The sequence below is a fragment of the Centroberyx gerrardi genome, chromosome 8 (genome assembly GCF_048128805.1).
Source record: "Centroberyx gerrardi isolate f3 chromosome 8, fCenGer3.hap1.cur.20231027, whole genome shotgun sequence".
Lineage (NCBI taxonomy): Eukaryota > Metazoa > Chordata > Actinopteri > Beryciformes > Berycidae > Centroberyx > Centroberyx gerrardi.
This window is the reverse complement of record NC_136004.1, coordinates 3,017,692-3,039,311: the sequence shown is the minus strand read 5'-3', so window position 1 is coordinate 3,039,311 and position 21,620 is coordinate 3,017,692. Positions and strand designations below refer to the sequence as shown.

At 42.1% G+C, this 21,620-nt stretch overlaps 1 protein-coding gene across 1 annotated transcript in view; it reads right to left on the bottom strand.

The window, feature by feature from the left end:
* The window catches only part of apba1a (amyloid beta (A4) precursor protein-binding, family A, member 1a), a 27,536-nt gene extending 6,313 nt beyond the window's left edge, over window positions 1-21,223 (bottom strand). The window contains exons 1-7 of the mRNA XM_078285252.1: window positions 19,631-21,223; window positions 10,893-10,991; window positions 10,699-10,738; window positions 8,994-9,139; window positions 3,751-3,783; window positions 1,172-1,258; window positions 182-367 (exon numbers count right to left, since the gene is read on the bottom strand). Coding sequence (XP_078141378.1) covers window positions 182-367; window positions 1,172-1,258; window positions 3,751-3,783; window positions 8,994-9,139; window positions 10,699-10,738; window positions 10,893-10,991; window positions 19,631-21,223 — 2,184 coding nt within the window. The remainder of the gene's footprint in view (window positions 1-181; window positions 368-1,171; window positions 1,259-3,750; window positions 3,784-8,993; window positions 9,140-10,698; window positions 10,739-10,892; window positions 10,992-19,630) is intronic.
* Between the last annotated feature and the right edge of the window lie 397 nt (window positions 21,224-21,620).

Below are 21,620 nucleotides of genomic sequence, written 5' to 3'. Positions count from 1 at the left end.
TATCAGGAAACCAGGGAACTTGAAATGAATGTTAGGTTAGGAAGCCAAATGCTTCCACAAGCAATTTGAATTGATGGCAGTTGTTAAATTGTCCCTCTTAGATACAGTACATCAGCACATGGATATGCTTGCCCTTCTGGCAAGCAGAAACAACAAATGCATCTGCTCTTGTTGGACTCACATCCTCAGACTCAAAGACGTGGCAGATCATCTTGTACTGGCGCTTGTTGTCTTGGCCGGGGTCCGAGGCCTCCACGTTCTCCTGGGAGTCGGGTCGAGGCATTCGGCGCCGCGCCATCAGAACCACGATGTTGCCAATGTCAGCAATGTAGGAGATAGTCCGCAGAGGGTGGTCCATCATGGTCTCCTGGTGGGGAAACAGAGAACCACAACACAGGCCTTATATCATCTACAATAAGGTTAGAAACACATCAACTAACTTAACATGAACGCTTGTAAAATTGAAGCTGACCCAAACAAAACCATATGCAACCATCTGTGACAATGAAATAAAATAGAAAATATGACCAATTATGGCCATCAACAGCACTTCGAGAGGACTAAAGACGGCTAATAAAGAGAGCTTCCAAGGAGCAGAGTTATGATTTCTATATTTCTCTCATCTTCCAGTCAATATCTGTGCACATTATTTGACTCATTAGACTATTTGACTCATTTTCAATATACAAGCTATGATGTAACCATCGCTTGTGCTATTTTGGGAGAGCACCCATGTAGAAATCTAGCTTGGATGTTAAAGAAATAAGGGTGAAAGCAGGTATGTCATTGGGGTTATCAAGTGGTCTCCTCCCATCACAGATGATTGGTTGACATAGACCCAGGACACCTCCACCCCCTTCCACACCCGCTCTCCTGCTCTCAACACAGAACTAGAACTCAGAACTAGACTCATGGAAGCCCCATATATAACTGTATGTTATATGTATACAGTTTTTATTGCGTAAAAACTACATTTCTTTGTATGCATATGCACACATTTTCATGGCTCTTGGGGCTCTGCACTGTCTTAACTGTGCACACCATAACTCCCCTAAGCATTGTGCATGGCAAAACTGTTACATGCGAACACGTTACACGCCTGGCTCTTATGGATGAGATCCTCCCGAGCACCTAATAACATCTTCAGTCAAAGCGGTAGACTGTGCAGTACCTGGGAGTCAGCGTTGAGCACTTTAATCCTCTGGGTGGAGATGAACAGATCCACCTCTGTCATGGGCTGAGGCTCACCCTCAGGGGCCTACAGACACACACACACACACACACACACACACACACACACACACACACACACACACACACACACACACACACACACACACACACACACACACACACACACAACCAAACATGCCACAAAAATATTTGCAAGCACACATATACACACTCATAAAACATACATACAGACATAAAAAAAAAAAGGCAAAAACTTAAGTGAGTAAATGTCACTGCATAAATAGACACAGTCAAGCTGAGAGCTCAACAACAGGCTCATTATGACCAGACTGCACAGTGAGAGAAAACACTGATAAACCAGCTGCTAAAGTAATTGCACTTTTTGATTCATGTTTCCTTATCTAAGGGCCGGCAGCTATTTGAGCAGGAGGCAAGCCTGGGCACAAACTGCAGGGAGTTAACGATATGATAACACATAGAACTCTTAAAAGCAGTTTGGAGACGTGCTCACATGCTGGGGGCAGTGCTGGAGCTTCACTTATAAATATTAATAAATAGCTATACGATTTCAATGTGATTTATTTTCCTCATCGGGTGTAAAGAGGAATCAGCCGCAGTTTACATGCTCAGTTTGTACACCTTCATATTCCTCTAACACTTCATGTCTCTAAACTTCTTATGGCTTACTAATCTAGGTAAATGACTACCTATTTTAGGTAAAGTGAACTGAATCCCTCCACTATGGAGGCCCAAAATACTCAAAATGAAATTATCATATCTATAAATGATGAAATCAATAATTAAATGTACCCTTTTATTATGAGTTACTCAAAATGAAATGAATGCACAAACGAGTAAAAAAAAATACAGCTTTATACGGCTCTTGGTGGCTTCTAAAGAATAATGGACCCAATCATTTAAAATTTTTATTCAGAATTTTACAGGTGTTTCTTTTCTAATGTATCTCTATGGGAAATGGCCACTACGTCAAAATGTGAAAAGTCTCTGGGTATTATGAAAAATGACATTGGGAAATAATAACTTTTATTATGAAATGAAAAATGAATTAAATGCAGCACTGTTATTGTGAAAAGGGCTATTATGAACTGTTTGTAAGAATAATTGGTAAGTTTTAATAGAATAATGGTACATTTAATTATTGATTTATGTAATTACTTATTGGTTTATACAGTATATGGTACATTTAATTGTTGATTGGTTTAATTATTTATTGATATAATAATTTCATTTAGACTATTCTAGGCCTCCATATCCACCAAGTTGTTTCCCTCTGATATACACAGCAAGCAAGTACACAGAGGTACACCGAGGATGGGATTGAGTAATGCCTCGTTCACATCATGTAGGATTTACCTTAAATGTGACCTGCCGACTGGAAAAAAACATGCAAGTCAGCCTCCTAGTGGTAATTACAAGTGGGAAGAAGTGTTTAAGTGCGACTTAAACACTTCTTCCGCTTCTTCTGATATAATGTGAACGTGGCATTAGCCCGTCTGTGGCTACCAGGGAGGTTGGTTAGTCTCATTGGTGTTATAACAGATCACTGATTGTCAATACTGATCCCAAGGATGCACTGTGTGTGCTAGATTTATATATCTGATGTCAAAGTATAGGGACATTTGCAACTGTTTAGAGGAGTGGTCAAAGGCCTTCGCAGGCCTTACTATTGCATTGCTGCCAACATCTGTCTTATTTTTGAGTTCAATTTCAATAGGGTGTCAAGCCTTTTCAGTAGGTTTAAGTAGGACATATTGGCCCAGTTGGAACCCTCACTGACCACCCTGCAAGACACCTCATACATAATACATGTTTAATTCAGCTGGTACTTTCATTGAGTATCCGAAATGGTAGGTGGCAATGTTCACACACACACAATGGGTCCCTGAAACCAAAATTATTAACTGCAAAGGTTATAGTAGTACACATTTATAGTGGGTCTGTAAATAACGGGGGAAAGAGAAGTAACTTCGCAACTGACAGATTCACAGTGCGAGTGACACTATGACTGCTAAAGATTGCAATGGAACATGTACAATACCACGGCAAATACATAAGCGGTGCCAGAGAGAAAAAAGCACTTTGAATACAACCACAAACACAGTATATCTTCACAGTGTTTCAAGAAAGGAGAAATTAAAGAGCTCCTGTGCAGCAATTTCCTGCATCCAGCAAACTGAAAATCTTGTGATCTTAAATCAACATTATTTGATTTAAAAATATAGTAATACTATCCAAATTGAGGTAGCAAAATGTCTGATATGGAATGAAAAAATGGTGAGGGGAACTCGACCGAGAGACAGACCTAAACAATGAATACAATGACTCCAACAGTACAAAGCTGGTTTGCTGGATTCAGGAAAATGCAGCGAATCACAAACGCAATGAAAGAGACACTCGAGAAGACAAAGAGGACAGGCGAGTGACATCTAGACGGACGAAGAAACAGACAGAAAGCAAAGCGGGGGAATGGTGGGTGGTGGGGCAGTGCTGGGCAATGCGGAGGTGGAGGAAGAGACATATATGTAGGTACTGCACCTTCTTCCTGTTCTGGGCTAATTTCTGGGCCGTCTGCCAGGCATGGAATAAAGCAGACAGGAGAGTTATGGGTTAGAGCAGAGCACAGGAGAGACTGGTTCTGGACAACAGGGAGGGAGGCAGGGAGTGTGTTTCAGTGTGTGTGTCTGTGTGTGTGTGTGTGTGTGTGTGTGTGTGAGAGTGTGTGTGAGTGAGTGAGTGAGAGACAGAGACAGAGATAGAGAGAGAGAGTGAGATAGATAGATTGTGTATTCGTGTGTCAGCAAATGTATCCTCTTATGTGTGCGGCTAGACCATAATGTAGATCCATATATTCCATCAGAAAGTGCTAGGCTTGGAAGTCACATGTCAAAACCCACATGTGAATTCAAAGCACATGTGCAATTTGGACATGTGGCAGGTTTTACTGTTACTTCAGATGTGAACATTTCAATTCATAGGCGAAAAGTGTTCTTCACATTTTCACCTGCAATGACAAGATTTGTTTCACATGTGAAAACTTAATTTCACATGTGAAGAGACAATTCACAGTTATGTTTCGGAAACATAATTTTAAAGATATCCGCCAAGCCACATGTTGATATGATGAGATTTGAATACCCACAATGCTTTGCGGGGCAATCAGTGAAGTCAATGCATTCTTTGTCCCGCTGTGGTAACCTGTTCATTGGTGCCAACAGCTATATGTTTTCATTTATTCTTCTACTGAACATATTTGTTTTCTTTGTCTCAGTTCTACTGCTGAAATTTTGCACACCCAGCAAATATGCTATTACAACTATATTTTCTAGCGTTGCCATTGTGTTTAATAATAATTTTTATACAAATTTTGTCTTAAATGTTTTTTTATTTGTTTTCTGCATTAGTGTGTCAGTAAACTGCTCTTTATAGTATATATTTTTTTTATTTAGAAACTTTTCATTTCATTATTTTTGAAAGCATCTTCGCTTTATGGATGTTTTTTTTTTACTTGTGCCTAAGACTGTATATTCTATGTTTCTTTGACGTATCCTATTACTTTTTGCTGCAACGACCCAAGTTTCCCACAGGGATAAATGCTGGTTCACCTTATCCTTAGACCAGGTGGCTGGATCATTTCAATTCCACAGTGAGGTTATGGGTGGTCCTGTATGGCTGGTAAACTGGTATGGTATGGCTGGAACACTGCCAGGGTTTAGTGATTCATTTCCCGCTGTGACTAAAAATGTTTGCACTCATGTTACTGTAGGAGGCTTTGGAGTTTGGATACAAGCACCCATGGAATGTACTATTAGATGTAGTATTATATTATGGTAAAGGGCATTTGTTATAGCCTTCCTATACCAGCAGGTGTCTCTCTTGCCCTTGCTCCTGAAGAGACTAAGTGCATACTCTGATTCATGCTCAGCACTTTCTGTACTAACACCACTTTGCATTTTAGCTCTGTATGCTCAATTTGAAAAGCAAACTCCAGATGAGGGCTGCCAAAAGCTAGCATACATTTCTAATCACGGCCTCTCTACCAACCAGTAATCCCTTAAAATAACCTTACATTTACATGAATTCACCCCTTAATTCATGCAAAATCCCTTTAAAATGAGTTAAGGGAGTTATTAATGGAGGAGACCCCATCAAAACCACCTTAAACAGCCCTTATTTTTTGACTCCTTACTTTCTAATTTAATGTAAAATTCAGGGAGACACCCCGGTGTCGATCCCATCCTATCATATCCCATCTGCAGGATACGTGGAGGATAATATGTCAGACGTTTAATCTAAATCCTTATCTTAACTCAGACTCAAGTATATGGTTAAATCCCAAATTACTAATAGGCAAAGCCCCTTTCTTATGGAAAGAGTGGGTGGATAAAGGCATTCTTACACTTGGAGTTCTATACGAAGAAAACACCCTCAAAACATTTAATAAGCTAGTCCTAGATTTTGATCTTCCCAGATCTAAGTTCTGGCAATATTTACAACTAAAGCACTTACTAACACAGGTCTTTGGATCGCCCAGAAATATCCCTCAAAATTCCGATATTCTCGCTGGTGTCACTATGGTATATGGAACAGGCCACGAGGCTTCATTTTATTATTCAATGATCTTTGATCAGACCATTACAGTATCTAATGCTCTAAAGATAGCCTGGGAACGGGACCTGGGCTTTTCATTAAGTGTACAGGAGTGGGAGGGGATTTGTGGAAACTCTAAGAAAATGTCAAGGGCTATTAGAATTAGGCTTATCCAATTCAAAATTCTCAACCGATTTTACTGGACACCTTCTCGTCTTCACAGACTAGGTCTTAAGGAATCGGCGGAGTGCTGGAGGTGTCAGGCCCCAGACTCAGAGGGCACTTTATTTCATGCCCTATGGGAGTGCCCAGTGAGGCGGGTCCACGAATGAATTACAGAAATTTCTGGGGACAATTTTGGTTTCGAACCAAGGCTGTATGTACTGGGTGAACCTCTACAAGTTGCCCATTGTAGTGCGTCCGATTGGATTTTGACTTGCATCATGGTGGGTAGACAGGTTTTAATGAGGGGCTGGAAGACACCAGGGAGCCCGTCCTTTCAGGACTGGTCTACTGAAATCGGCAAAGTAGCCTCTTATGAGCAAATGTCTTATAGAAGCACTGATAGGCAGGACAAATATATCAAAAAATTGGGAAAATATATTGTATATCTAAGTTCGGGTAACGGGGATTGACCCCTGTTTGGAGTGGTAGCACAACAGGCCTATATGTTACTTGGAATGTATCACTTGGAAAACCTGGCATACTACTATTAATAGAGGACCCATTTTGGCGTGGGTTTTTTTTTAATTTTTTTAATCTTTTATCTTTTAAATAAATTTAAGATAAATTTAAGTTAATTAGTTAATAAAATGTTCTTTTCTTGGTCTTTTGTAAAGAGTTTTTTGATGTTTGTTATTCATGTTTTTGTCTGTACTGTGTTAAAAATGTGAAAACTTTAATAAAATATAAATCATAAAAAATAATTCAGGGAGACAGGAACTTTCCATTAATAACTCATTAATAACCCTGTAAACCTGCACAAAAGGCATAAAAAATCCCTTAATCTGCAGTGTCTCCATGAACCAATCCATGAATAAATCCCTTAAAAACCCATGATACTAACCTTACTTTTTTAAAGCTATGTTATTTTTAACGGATAATTAATGTTTATGTAATGAGAAAGTGAGTTGTGGATTTCAGCTTTAAAACACGTTCCCTCCGGCTGTTCTATCAATATTTACCGTAACTCTTTGACTAAGGAACATAACCCTTAATTGGTCATTTAGGATAGATTATTCCATGCCCCCCCATGAGCCCTTTCACTGCTGAGAAGAAGGGAAGTGAGGATAGATTGTGCACAGGTCCCAAATCTCAACTGAGGCCTTGCGGTGCTGTGACACTATGATAGATAATACAGAAAATCATTTCACTGTGCTTGTGTGTGTGTGTGTGTGTGTGTGTGTGTGTGTGTGTGTGTGTGTGTGTTTATGAGCTCCCCCTGAGGCCGGAGGCACTGCATTTTTACTGCTGGCTGAAAAATGCTGAGTCACTGTGAGCTATGGACTGGACGAGTGGTGGGAGGGTGGGGTAAGGGGGCTGATGCAAACAGGGTGATGACAGCAAGACCCTGGTCATGTGACAGGACGTGAGCGAGGGGAAGTGAATCTGTCATATTTAAACATTGCAACCATGCAACAGTGTATATCCATAGAAGTCCGCTGATAGCTGATAGAGATGTTTTTGCTCTTGAGTGAAACCCTGTATGGAGCATACAAATTAAAAACTGCACATGTTTTTACTGCACATGTATTACATTTCATATATTGCATTTTTACAATAGCCAGTCGAAAGCAGTAGGGTGTTAGAGATTGTCAAAACTGACTATCAGTCATCACAGCTCATGGCTTGGCCAGCTAAAAAGCAAGATACATCGTAAATGCGCATCAAACAGTATCAAAACTTCAAACCTCATTAAATTCCATGAGGCAGAATAACAATAACAATAAGAGTAATACTGACAATAATAAACGTTATTTATATATATTTATGTAACACTTAACTAAAAGTGGGATGGACAAAGTGCTTTACAGAAAAATTAAAACAATATTAAAATACATTATGAGGAGATAAAATTAGGAAGCATTTTCAGGAGATAATGGGTTAAAAAAAGCTTAAATAAATACATAAAATGAAATCAGGAAAAACAAAACACAAGAAACAACACAAAATTAAAAGTGGGCAAGAATACAATTATCTAAAAACGAGTCTATAAAAATACATTTTAAAAAGTGATTTAAAAGATGAAACTGAATTAGCAGCCTATTCCTCACGCAGGACATTCCCACAGTCTAGTGGACGTGATGGAAAAATCACCTTTAGTCTCGAGTGTAGACTGAGGACAGTCAGAATCAATAATCATTAGTCTGAAGTCTACACTAAGGGAAAGTCAGAATCAATTGCCTTTAGTTTTGAGTCTACACTGAGGACAGTCAGAATCAATCACTTTTAGTCTTGAGTCTAGACTGAGGACAGAATCAATCACCTTTAGTCTTGAGTCTAGACTGAGGACGGAATCAATCACCTTTAGTCTTGAGTCTAGACTGAGGACAGAATCAACCATCTTTAGTCATCAGTTTAGACTGAGAATAGTCAGAATCAATTATCTTTAGTCTTGAGTCTAGAATGCAATCATGTCAACTGCTTCACTATAGAGCTAGTAACGTCTTGATTGCCTGGGCACAGCTCTGCAATACAGTCATATGGGGCCGATGGACACTCCAAAAATCAAACCACAAAGCAACCAAAGCATGTCTTTTTCAACATATTGATTATCACTCTCTAATGATACAGGCCAGTAAAATGATGTAAATTAAAATTGTATAAAGTCATGGCTTTCTCCTACAGTTTTGATGCTACCTTGGCCATTGCTTTGCCACTTCCCTGTTCACTTTGTTGGGGTTGGGGTAATGAAGCAGTTGATGAGATTTTGGTCATAACTGATCGTTATAATTAAAAAGATGGGACAATAGGGTCCTAGTCAAAAATGTCCACAGCTATGCTTTAAAAATATAGATTGTCTCTTCGTTTGGTACCAGTTAAAAACCAAGATGCTGCATTCTGAATAAGCTTGAAACGTGTGAGTGACATGACCGAGGCTGGCAGAAGGAGATGTTTTATCTGAGGACTTGAGGAGAGTGTGTGTACATACATGTGTTTGTTTGCGTGTGCACTGTGTGTGTGCTTTTCACCTTGATGCGGCTGACAGCCTCCTGGGCCTGCATCATGCGAACATTCTTGGAGGGCGTCTTATCCGACAGCAGCTGGGTGGAGCCCAGGTAGTTGGCTGCGAAGATGATCCCATCGATCAGGTCCTCGGGGTCACATGGGCCTGGTACTGGAGGGGATGATGGGAAGGAGGGAGAGATGGGAAGGAGGGAGAGATGGGAAGGAGGGAGGAAGGGAGGAAAAGTGGAGACCAGGAAGAAAGACGCAGGTCGTGTTTAATTCTGAACTTCTGGCTGGGAGAGAGACCACTGAAGCAATTTGACTGGTAAATTATTGGAATCTCTGTATCCTTTACTTTCCCTCTCTTCCTCACCCTCTACCTCTCTCTCTCTCCCTTACCCTCCCTCTCTCCTTCTCAGTCCATACTGGCTCCAGAAATCCTTGACATTTAGAAAGTGCTGACGCGGCATTCACATCAGGCTTAGATCAGCAGTGCAGTTCAATAAGCTATGTATTAGGAATCAGTGGGGAATCAGTCTCGACGCAACAAACACTGACAGCAGACGGTCTTCAAGCACAGAGGTTTAAGTGTGTGCATAAGCCATCCTCTATCCGTCCTGCATCTCCATGTGCCGATGTGTCTAAGAGCCTGTAGGATTTTCATTAGGTCCTTGTTGAACTGCCATGTCTGAAATGCCTGTGGTAGTAACCTTTAAATATCAGCTGATGGTTTTTCTTGTGGAAGCATTTAGCTAGCTAGTAGGAGATTAATTTCAAGTTCTCTGGTTTCCTGAAATGGTAAACTGTGTCATTTTACATTAGATTGATTAATTAGGATTTGTATATTGTTTGTTAGACTTCTTTGTTGTAAGTGGGCTTAATCCTTTGTTGAGCATGTAATGTTAGCAGCAACATTAGTTATGAAGTTGTATTTATTTCATTTTTCATTGTTATATATAGTGGGTTTTCAAAACTGGAAAATGTGTTGACTGTTTTGTGTACTTTTGTTTGTAAGTGTTCAGCTTGGTTAACACTGGTCAACACTGTTGGCTGTGGTAACTTTGTAATAATCTAGACGGCTTGGTAGTGACGATGCTCACAACTAGCAAGCAGTGAACTAGTGCTAAGCTAGTTTTCAACTGTTCAGACAGTGAACATAGCCAAGAAATCTTTGAGACCAATACATCAGGCCCAGCCATCCCCCGTGTCTCAAGATCTTTTAAGACTTCTTCACTTGAGCCGCATGTCTGAATTTAAAACCAAGTGGTCACAGGACATGAACAGGCTGAACGCTAACATTAATTTAATTAATATAGATATTGATATGACTGAAAAAAAAGAGAAAGAATGTTTTTGATGGCACTGTGCAAATATGCAATAAGGCATTAACTCGCTTGACTTATCAAACACACAAGTCTGGAGTAATCAATAAATTAACACCTGCATCATTTAACACTTGACCAATAACAGATACAACGCATGGACATGCAACCAGACACTGAACTGCTCACGGTTAAAGAAACGATTCGCTCTGAATTTTGGAAAGGTCTGAATGGTGAAGTACAACAAACCAAACATGCACACTTGCTGAAAAAACTAAAAAATGATTTGCAGTAAAAATCAAGCGTCAATGTCCCTGGAAGGAGCTTCTCCTTCAATCAGTGAACATGTGTTTCTGTCTCCTGCAGCCAGAATGTCTATGAATGCACCATAATGTGAAGCACTCACCTTCTACGTATGTGGGGAAGGATGCAAGGCTTCTCCTAGACTATGAATAAATAGACAGGACAAAGTGTTATGATTTATTCAAACATGATTTCAATTCAATCTGACAGGCAAAAGTGAAAATCAGATGCAATGCAAGCTATAATGAATGAATGTACAGTGAATATCTAAACTGTATATTGAAAAATTGAACACACCTCTTTATTGGAGGGAGGGGATTCAAAGCTGTCATCCTGTAACAGATGTCGGCTGGATGACTCGGCCCCTGGAGGAGAGGACGAGCCTGAACCAGGAGACTAGAGAGAGAGGGAGAGAGAGAGAGAGAGAGAAGTCCCACTAACTGAGATGCCGTAGATTCATCCTGCACATTTTACAGCCACCTTTAAAAGTTACGTCAAAGGAAGACCACTTTTTGTGGGTTAGATGTTTTGCCTCTTTCGTTCCTTTGGTATCCTTTGGTATTCTTTAGTATAAAGCATCTAGGCTTGGGCGATATCCAAAAATTTGATATCGCGATACTGTCCCACCAAAATATCGCAATATACGATATTATCGAGCATATTAAGCGTTTTTTGGGGTTTTCTTTTTCCCCAGTTGTTTGGGGTTGTCTTTGGGGGGGAGGGGGCATCACAGACCAGCTGGGGTGGTAATGTGTGCAGTTAACTGACGTCACCTTACATCAGTGGTTTCCATTATGGTCCATGGACGCCCAACAGGCTGCGGGTTTTCATTCCAAAACTACAGCAGCTGTTTTCACTGATTAACCAGAGAATTATAACTAATCAGTGAAATCATCTGGGGCAGTGATTGGTTGGAATGAAAACCTGCCGACTCTTGTGCCGCGTTCACGTCATGAAGTGGAAGAAACAGATGCTGTCTCATTGCTACAACTTTGAAGCATTTACGTGTTAGACTTGCTGGTACTCCCACATCCAAAATAATTTTCATCTATGAATTTAAAATCAACCATAAACAAATTGCAGCAGCTGTTATCATACTGCAGTATTACCTTGCTGCAGTGTTTGCAGCTTGTGTTGACCAATTACCACTTGTGGGCTGATGTGAAGGTTTTTTCCCAGTTGGCAGCTCGTACTCATGGTAAATCTGACATGACGTGAACGTGGAATTGGACCTTGACAGCACATGGAACTAATGCGTTACCTAAATTCTGGGTTACACCACTGCCATTTGGGGCTGCTGATGTGCAAAAAATGGCGTAGTGCAGCTTTAACGCCAGCAGAAGGCATAAAGCCAGGCCCAAAACACGAGACAAGAACACACAAATCAGCTCAGACACCTCACATGCCCAACGCAAAGCGCGTCTACCAGTTACATGACAGCATCCATCTTGTCCGCTTGGAGTCTAAATGACTTGGACAACGGTAAGGCAAACACACACGCTGTGATGAGGTGAGCCGAGACGGCACACGGACGCACCGACGAGACGACTCACCGCTCACAGGCAAAACATCACAACTCATCACCTCCACGTGGGAGAAAGAGCAGCATATGTCCAAACACAGAAAACCACACAGGCAGGGAACATCCAACCGCTTTTGGATTGCAATTGAAATGAACGGCGTATGTTATAATGTCTGCTGCAGTGGATTGGGAGAATATACACCAATATGAATCACTGATTCTTGCCAACTGGGACAAACAGGCCTATGTGTCTATTTAATCACATACAAGTTTCAATATTAAAATATTAAAATCTAATCATATATGATTATAGATAGTTCTGGTAATACCTTCTGGTTTTACAATTTTTTCACAAAATTCACATAATTTTTATGTCACTACTATCTAATTCCATCAAAATCAATACAGTTCTATTTTTATTTTGTACAACACAGATTTAGAGCCAAAAACTGTCCTTTCTGCCCTATATATACATATATGTGCAATTAAATGTTGACTTATGTTCATTTACTGTATTACACTACACCAAATATACTGCTTTTAAATCTCCCACCTTATCTAACTTTATCTTTAGTATTACAGATAATCATTTTGGACATCAAAAACAATGTTTTGAAGTTTAAAGAAATAAATGCTCCGATAGATCAAAGCTATTGTCTGAACAAGTTATGAGCACATATATTTCAAATCCACAAAAAGTCCATCTGACAGATCTGGCAAGGTGACAGTGAGCTATTACAATGTGTATTTTCTTTATTTTGATTACTCGATTAATGAGTTAATAAGGTTTTTACGTGACAGCAGTGGTATATGCAGTATATGAGTTGTGGAGGTTTTTTTTGGACATTTAGAAATGTAAGGCCAATACATATCATTGATAATAAAGTAGAATTTGAACAATTAAATTTGAACAGAATTTGATCATCATAATATAGAGGGAGACAGAGGGTGTGAGTGTGTGTGTGTGTGTGTTGGGGGGGGGGGGTATTGTTACGACAGATAGCTAGATACATAAACCTGCCTAGTGTGACGTCATTTCAGATGTAAGTCGAGCAGTGTGCTTGCGCTTGTTTGTGTGTGTCCCTTTTCAGTCTCAGTCTGTTGTATCAGTGTCGGATCAATGAGAAATGTGATGCCGTATCAATGTCAGATTTAAATGAAACTAACATTGGAGTCCTAACATTGATTCTATGTTGATTCAGTGTTAGTTTTCTGTGTGAGAAGCCAGAAATCTGAAAAATGATCAAAATAAGTACAACAAACATTCCCATTTAAAGCAAGACTTAGTGCAAGGAATATCAAGAAGTGACAGTGATCTGATGGGAGTCTTTTTTCTCCTGCTCAAACACAAAATGTAGCAGTGAGCATCGCTAGTAACAGACAGAGCAAGAGCTCAAAGGGTGCAAGGGAGCGTTAGATCATTTTAATACTTTTTGACTTGCAACTTGCAAGCTATTTAATTAGCATTAGCTGGCTAACCTGAAGCAACGACAGGAATAATGTTGTCAAAAATAAAAATGGACAGGAGAAAGTTAGCAATTGCTCTGCTTGCTGTTGAAGAAGAGGATAAGGAGCCAATTTTGAAAAGGAGGATGTTGATAGTCAACATCAGTGATTCTCAAACTTTTTCATATCAAGGACCCCTAATTTAGTCCACATTAGGGCCACGGACCCCCATTTGATGAGATTTTGTCTCTCCGACCGAAATCTGAGAATATTTTTATTGTTAGATATGATTTTATCCAGAATTCCATGACTATCTGTATTGTAGGTAGAGAGATAACAGAGAAACTATGATCAAAACAGTCATTCTTCAACATTCTCTAATTGTGTTAACTTCTTGTAAATGAAATAATGCTGAAGTTTAACAATTCATCAATTTGCTGGGGACCCCCTGGAACCCCCTCAAGGACCCCTGGTGGTCCCCGGACCCCACGTTGAGAACCATGCATAGTTTGGAAGAGACGCGCGCCTGCCACAACTAACCCATTGAAAACAACTGAAAAAAAGGCCCAGGCCCCTTTGCGATCACGGCTGACTGGCGTAGTCGAAAACCAACCTGCTATGAAAGATAAATAATGAGAGACAGAAATGCCATGAAAGGCCGCGTCGCAGCAGTGTGCAGAGTGTAATATGTGGAATAGCATTATTTACAGCCTATTTCATAACACCTAATCCCTTTACACACCCATAATGCTTTAAGTGTGCTAATGCGGAGAATGTCATCCGTGGTAATAGACTTTGTAATGCTATAGAAATGATAATGCTTGGAATGTAGCCTGCAAAAATACACTCCTGGATGTGTGCTATACATGAAATAGAGCCAAACAGGCAACCTATTATAGTTGCAGCCTATTCAAAATGATTCACGTGAAAGCTAGTTATTACAGTACTCTTACTCTATAGGAAGTCTATTTCTCAACACTGCATATTTGCAAAAAGACATCATTCCACAAAAATATATATATGGTATATATGGTGATTTGGCTATACATTTATTTATGCAGCTTATAATGGGGAGGAGAGGGACCTGTAACCTTGTAATTGTCCAAGACCATCTTTCCACTTTATACTATTTCAAGCTAATAGGGTCAGCCATTCCTTTAGCCTATGATTGTTGGTACAGTGTGGTTTTTGAACTGTTGAGTGGGCTGTTTCAATTGTTGAGACCAATTATTGGGTGTAATGTTGTGCGGAGCCTACTTGATAACCAAAATGACACTCTTTCTACTAGGATTTTAAATAGGTGCTTATGTAAAATAGCATAAGGCACAGTTACATGATCAGATACTGTGTATTGGCAAATGTCTCAATATTTCTCATTTTTCCTGACTGAAATGGATGTGCCCTGACAAGATATCCGCGGGTTGCAGAAAGCCATTTTAAGACGTCATTAATGCTAACTGGAATTTAATTCAAGACCAGTTTAAAAATCTAAATAATTAAACAAAGCTGTCAAAACCAGCCTTTTTCTGATTGAACATAGCTAATGAAAGTTGTGAAACTATAAATGGGCAGAATAAGAAAAAGGACACCAGCAAATTTATTGTTAAGTGACATGAAATCCACTTGTGCTTAGTAAAGCAGATAGGATGGATATTGTACTACTAACCCTGTTCTGTATCCAGAGTGGACATGCAGTACTCTGGATACAGAAAAAACACAGCCTCTAATAACAAGGTTTAAGACATTTTAATACTTTTTAAGGCTTTACATTTAGATTATTTATTTTATGACCTTTTCAGACTTTTTAAGCCAGTGTATACCCTGCCTTAAGACATTGACCATGTCGATTAACAAATGAAAGTTGATGATGTAAGAAATATGAAGCCACATTTGGCTTCAAATTGAAAATTTGGCGCTTACAAAAATACAATCATGTGTGAATTCATAACTTTCCACATGTCATATGTCTCTTCAAAGAATTGATCGACACTGCCTCAGATTCAACTTTGACTTTTAACACAGGGATACATTATAATAAACTCTTCAAAATGTCCAAACCTGATCTCGATCATGATGTTGGTCAGGCTGCTGCTGCTTGGCTTGTTCCTCCTCATGCCTCTCTACTTGGTACATCCAAAAGTTTTCCATCGCTCTCAATGAATGGACAATTCTAGCTGAACCTGTTAGTGCTTCTAGGAACTTCTAGGAAGCGTCCAAGATGAACAGCGGCTACTGCTGAGAGTGGTACTGAATAGTTAACATAGTCTGCAATAGCTGGCTACAAGCAGGCGGGCAGCTACTCAGGTGACACTCAGGTATCAGGATTCACCATGGAATCAGCGGGGTGTGTCTGTCTGTCTTTCTGTTAGTCTGGATTTGATTTGCTAAATATTATGCTAAAAGCATTAATGTACATGCCAAATCATCAGTGAAATATTCCTCTGATTCTATAAAAAACATATTGATGTGGAAATGTTATCCAGTGCAAACCAGGCTACAGGTATGTTCTGGCCATGGTGATTGTGTGTGTGCGCGTGTGTGCATGCGTGTCATGACAAGCAGCGGAAAACAGCCTATCTCCTCCTGAGTTATTGGATCCTCACTGAATTATTTAACTTCTCTCACCCTCCATCTTTCTCTCTCTCACCCATGCTGAATAAATCATTGGGAGGGTGGGGGGGGGAGCAAAAATAACATGTGACAAGAATACACTAGAGGAGGTGGAGAAGGTGAGAGAGGGAGAGAAACTACAGTATATGACTATTCGGGCCTAGAACAAAGTTTGGAATAACCACCATGAAGATACAGCTGCATAGGGAAGCCTGGTAAAATGAGGGTCTGCTGCTCTGTTGCAACATGGCTGACTGTGTTTCTACTAGCTAATGTTACGTAGTTAGTAGTGGCTAGTTGCATGTTAACATTAGTTGCCATCAGGATTCCCACTGGTCATTGAATTTCTGGAATATCATGGAATTTTGAGAGGTGTACTCCAGTCAGGGAATTTTACAAATGGGTCACTTTACAGGAATACACCAGAATATATTTTCCAAACCAGTCCAAAGCAGAGACTTTAGAAAAACATTATCAAACCAGCAGCCTGATGCAGCAGCTGAACGTGCGTTCAAAGTTAGGGTGTAAAGTCTACACTATTATGTTGAAAATAGTTTGACACTAAAGCTGTGTCTTTATTTAGTTGCACCATGGAGACTTAGGGCGTTTACACATTAGTCCTTTTAACCTGAACCAGTGTTCGCTAGGTTGTCACACTGTATTGGTCAGATTCGTTTCACATTGCCTAATATCAAGCAGACCTAATGAATTGCCATTGAACGACACTGTAGTATTCCGGCAGACTTTTAATTTGACCATGTAGTCCTCTGCAATGCATTAGATATACTTCCGCTTTGGGGCGGAGTTTCTCTCGCTTAAAATGTATAAGGAAGGGTCAAATGACTGTGGAAAGTATCAATAAGACAAAAGAACCCCCCTGTCAACAATATGTAAGAATTAGACGAGTGTATACATCCTTGTTTTTGTAAAACATTGGCCGAGGTGGCGGGTATTCCGTTTTGCACTTAAGAAAACATAGCACCTCCTTACCGAACGTGGAGGAAAAAAGAGAAAAGAATATCGTTAATGACTCCACGGTCGCTACTGGCTAGTCGATTGCAATACCGACCAAACTAGGTTCGGCAAACTCTTTCCTCTTTGCTGTACTTTGGCTAAAAACAACCCAAACGACCCACTGTGAACCAACAAAACATTGCGTATATATCGTAATTTCCTCTGTTTGGTTCGTACTTTAACAAAATGGTCTGAATGGAAGAGGACCGAGACCTTTTGCAAGTTTTTGGTCTGCGCCAAAGTCCATAAGGCGTGTTCACACCTGTCAAAGTTATCTGAACTTAGCAAAGTTTGTTAAGGGAACAATGAGTAATATGGACTCCACAAATCTCAGCCAAAGCCCCCAGTTCCGCCTCTCTCACCCCTCCCCGTCCCTGTGAGCTACGGTGGCCTGAAATTGACAGAAAGTATGAACTGGCGTTTTCACATCAGATGCCACCTAGCCAAGTAGCAATAGTTCAGAAATGTCAGGTGAATGCCAACTGTTATAAATGTTTACAACATTCCACAGAAATATTATACAAGTCAAGTAAAAAGATGGAATCAATAGCTAGCGATGCTATGGGCTAAGCCAGTGGTCTAGCAGCTCAATTGTAGCTAACGCTAACCAACTTTACCCAGTACCCTTTTTGCCGCTTACTAGCAACATTTGTGAGCATATTGCTTGACAGATATTTATTTATGCACAGCGTAGCTGTGGCGAGCTAACATTTGCCATGTTGCATCAACAAGAAAAGTTAGCTAGCTTGTGTGGCTAACATTAGCTACATCATAGGTTGACTGGACCAGACTGCTTGTTTAGAAAGCTTGAAATCTCAGCAGCCATTGAGATAACAGTGGAGTGACTGGCATTGATCAACAATACATGTAAACCCCTGCAATATATTATGGTTATTTTATGCAACGAGCCAGTAAAATATTACTGATTGCTCCTTTAAGTCTGCACCAAACAATGTAGGTGTGAAAGCCACCTTAAGGCTGAGCCACACTGAAAGCAATGTATTCGCATTCGCCCCACAGATTAGTTGCTTCTGGGCATGTCAACTAGTGGTAGCAAATGGGAGTCAATCAACTTGGTCAAACCCAAACATTTTTATATTCAAAGAGTTTGGATATGTGTAAACTTTTAATTACCAGGCATGGAGTCGGATAAATAAGTTTCAGTCAATCCAAAGCAATTAAGGAAAAGCTATTGCTATGGATTGCAGAGATCACTAGTAAATCCATCTTAATAGCCTGTGTAGACTCATGAGGGGCACAGACATCTGCCTCCTTCCTCCAGGCAGAATCTCTCATATCAGTGTTCCGACAGGTAGGGAGAGACGGGTCGTACAACTCAAGAAATCTTGACACCGCTATAATTTGTGTTCAAAAGACATGCCAGGGTATAGCTAACGTTACTTCCTGGTAATGACAAAGTGGGTGAAAGCCAGCAGATGCACTGCGCAATCAGTGTCATCCTCTTAGGCCAAATGGATTGGTTCTCGTATGGCAAACACCGCCAAAATCAATTTCTCCTGCCCCAATTCTCAGTAGCATTAACATTGGCTAACTTGCACGATAGCAAGAGAAAAAGAGAATAAACATAGCTAATTTAGCATCACCAGGCATCAACAAATAGGTATCTAGTGCAAAGTAGTGCAGGACTTTACACCTAGCAGGGGGTAGGTGTAATTTTTTAAGTTGTAACTTATGTCTACTTACATCTATATTTCAGTTCTCTGTTGGAAAAAAGACCAGCTAAACGTGGTAGATGGTCTGAGCTGGTCTTTGATGGGCACTGCTGGTCTTTTGCTGGTCTTTGCTGGGCAGAGATGGTCTCATGCTGGTTAAGGTGCTAAATGAGAAAACCGATGCTGATACTGGTGCTATTAGTCTTATTCTGTCTGTGCATAGTATGTGAGCTCTATTTCATTCATTAACTTACTTTACTTAATTTACTACTCTCGCTTTTGTGTATGTGTGTGTGTGTGTGTGAGAGAGAGAGAGTGTGTGTGTCTGTATGTGTGTGCATGTGTGTGTGTGTGTGTGTGTGTGTGTGTGTGTGTGTGTGTAGTTTCAAAAAGCATGACAGATTGTTGGTTAGAGCAAACTCCCTTCATTGCAGAGAGAGTAGACGGGATGAGAGGAGAGGAGAGGAGAGGAGACGAGAGGAGACCAGGGGAAAGAAGAGAAGACAAGATGAGGAGAGGACAGGAGACGAGAGGAGAGGAGAGGAGACGAGAGGAGACCAGGGGAAAGAAGAGAAGACGAGATGAGGAGAGGAGAGGAGAGGAGAGGGCTCAATCTTTCCTAAAGGTGGCATCATAATGCTATCAGCTTCATTAAAGTCAGTGAAGTGACCCAACACACTCAAAGATTAACAGGTGTCTGATAGAAAAAGCGTAAAAATATCACTTAGTATCAAAATTCACCAATAAAAATCCCAAATCCCTGCACTTACGTCGCCCCCTAGTGATGGCTGCAGGTCACACTCGGCAGTGGGGCTCAGGTCCTGTCTCATCACCCAGATAGGCTCCTTAGGCTCATCGGGTGTATAAGGAGATCTGACCGTGCGGGTCTTCACCTCCTCTATGGCCTCCTTAATGTCCTTGATGGCCAGAGATATGGCATCGCGTTTCTCCTGACTATTCCTCATTGCAACGGGTTCCTCTAAAGGACTGACAGCCTGGTTTTTCTCCCCTCGGTTGGCGGCTTTGTGGTTTTTGTCGGAGGGAGGAGGGTAATCTCCTTGGGAGTCGGGTTGGGGTTTTTCTTCTCCCTGCAATTCCTCGCTTTCTTCATCGATGGTGTCGTCAGCGGCCCGATGGAGGCTCTGAGAGCTCAGGCTCTCTTTGACCTCGGCCACGATGCTGTCGATGTCCTCTTCCTGGTCGTAGCTGTCGGCGCGCGGGTACGGGGCGAACTCTGCCTCCTTCTCGGGACTGTCCGACTCGCCGTCCGAGCGCTCGTCGTAGTGGCGCAGCCGGGAGCCCACCGCCTCTTGCTGGTGATAATCTCCGCCTCCCACCCGGCCCTCCAACAGCCGAAACCCCGCCCTCCGCTGCTGGAGAGACTCGGCGCGCTCGGCCCCATCGGCAGTCGGCGAAACTGATGAGGGAGCATCGCCGATTTCCTCATAAACGTGTTCGGAGAGCGAGTAAATGTCGTACGGTTCAGAGTAGGCCTCGTCCTCTGGTCCGGCCTCCAAACTCTCCAAGCTCCGCACAGCCGAGACGTCAGCCCGTCCCCCGGAGCGGCAGAGGGGCTGGGTGTAGACGTAGTTGGAGTACCCAGGGTTCATAGCCTCCTCTGCTTCGTCCTGTCTCTGGGGGTGCTGAATGTCAGGCAGGGGTTCGCGCGGAAGGGGCGGCGGCTGAGGAGGGTAGTTGGGGTGGGGATGGAGGTGTTGCTGTTCGGCCTCGGCGCTCTCGGTGTACCCCTCTGCCTCGGGGCGTAGCTGGACTCCGTAGTTCCCCACCTCGTCCTCCACCTCTGGTTGGCCCTCGGGCTCCAGCGACATCATCACCAGGCCGTCGTCGCCCTCGGCCCGGTCCGTGTGGGTGTGGAAGCCGCTCTCGGTGCTGGCCGAGCGCGCCAGCACAGAATCATCCCTCTCTCTTTCGTCCTCCTGGTTCATCTCAGCGTGGTGTTGCTTCTCCTGTTGTTGTTGTGCTAGCTGTTGTGCTCTCTCCGCCTCTCTCTGCTGCCTCTGTCTGTGCCTCTGCTGCTGGGCCCGGATCCGGGCCTCGCTGTCGCCCTGTCTGCGGTAGCGCGTCACCGCGGGCCGGGGAATCGGCTGGGGCTGCTGGGGCTGCGGAGGCGACTGGGCCCTGTGCTGCAGCTCCGCGTCCGGCTCCTCCTGCGGCCTGCGCTGCGGCGGCCCCCTGGCTCTGCCGCCGGCGCTGCCTCCGCCGGGGCCCTCGCAGCGTCTGTAGCGCTTCTCCTGGTTGCTGTGGTTACGAGGCCGCCCGTTGTGGTTGTTGTGGCGATGGCGGGGAGGGGCGTCGGCCTCCTCCATCATCTCCTGGCCAAGCTCCGCCTCCTGGGGGTTCATGGCTGTCTGGGATCAGTTGGTCCAAAAGGTGACAGGGGAGGGGGTCTAGGAGTCCATCGTCAGCAGACGCCTCAGAGACACACGGTCAGGGCAATGGCTGCTGGGAAGAGACTGAATGATAGAGGGAATAAGAAAGGGAGGGAATAAGAGGGGAGGAGCAAGAAGAGAGGGAGAAATAGGAGAAAAATGTACTGTAAGTATCCAAGAAGATTCTTTACAATCAAACATACCAGCATAACAGTTACTCATTCAGTTGTTTTCTCTATCCGCTTAAACCTTTTGAGGGTGGCTTTTCAAGTCATCAAAATACAAGTCAAAGTCAAGTCCCAAGTCACCAGAACTCAAGTCAAGTCATGTCTCAAGCAATTCAAATTGTGAGTCAAGTCTGACTCGAGTC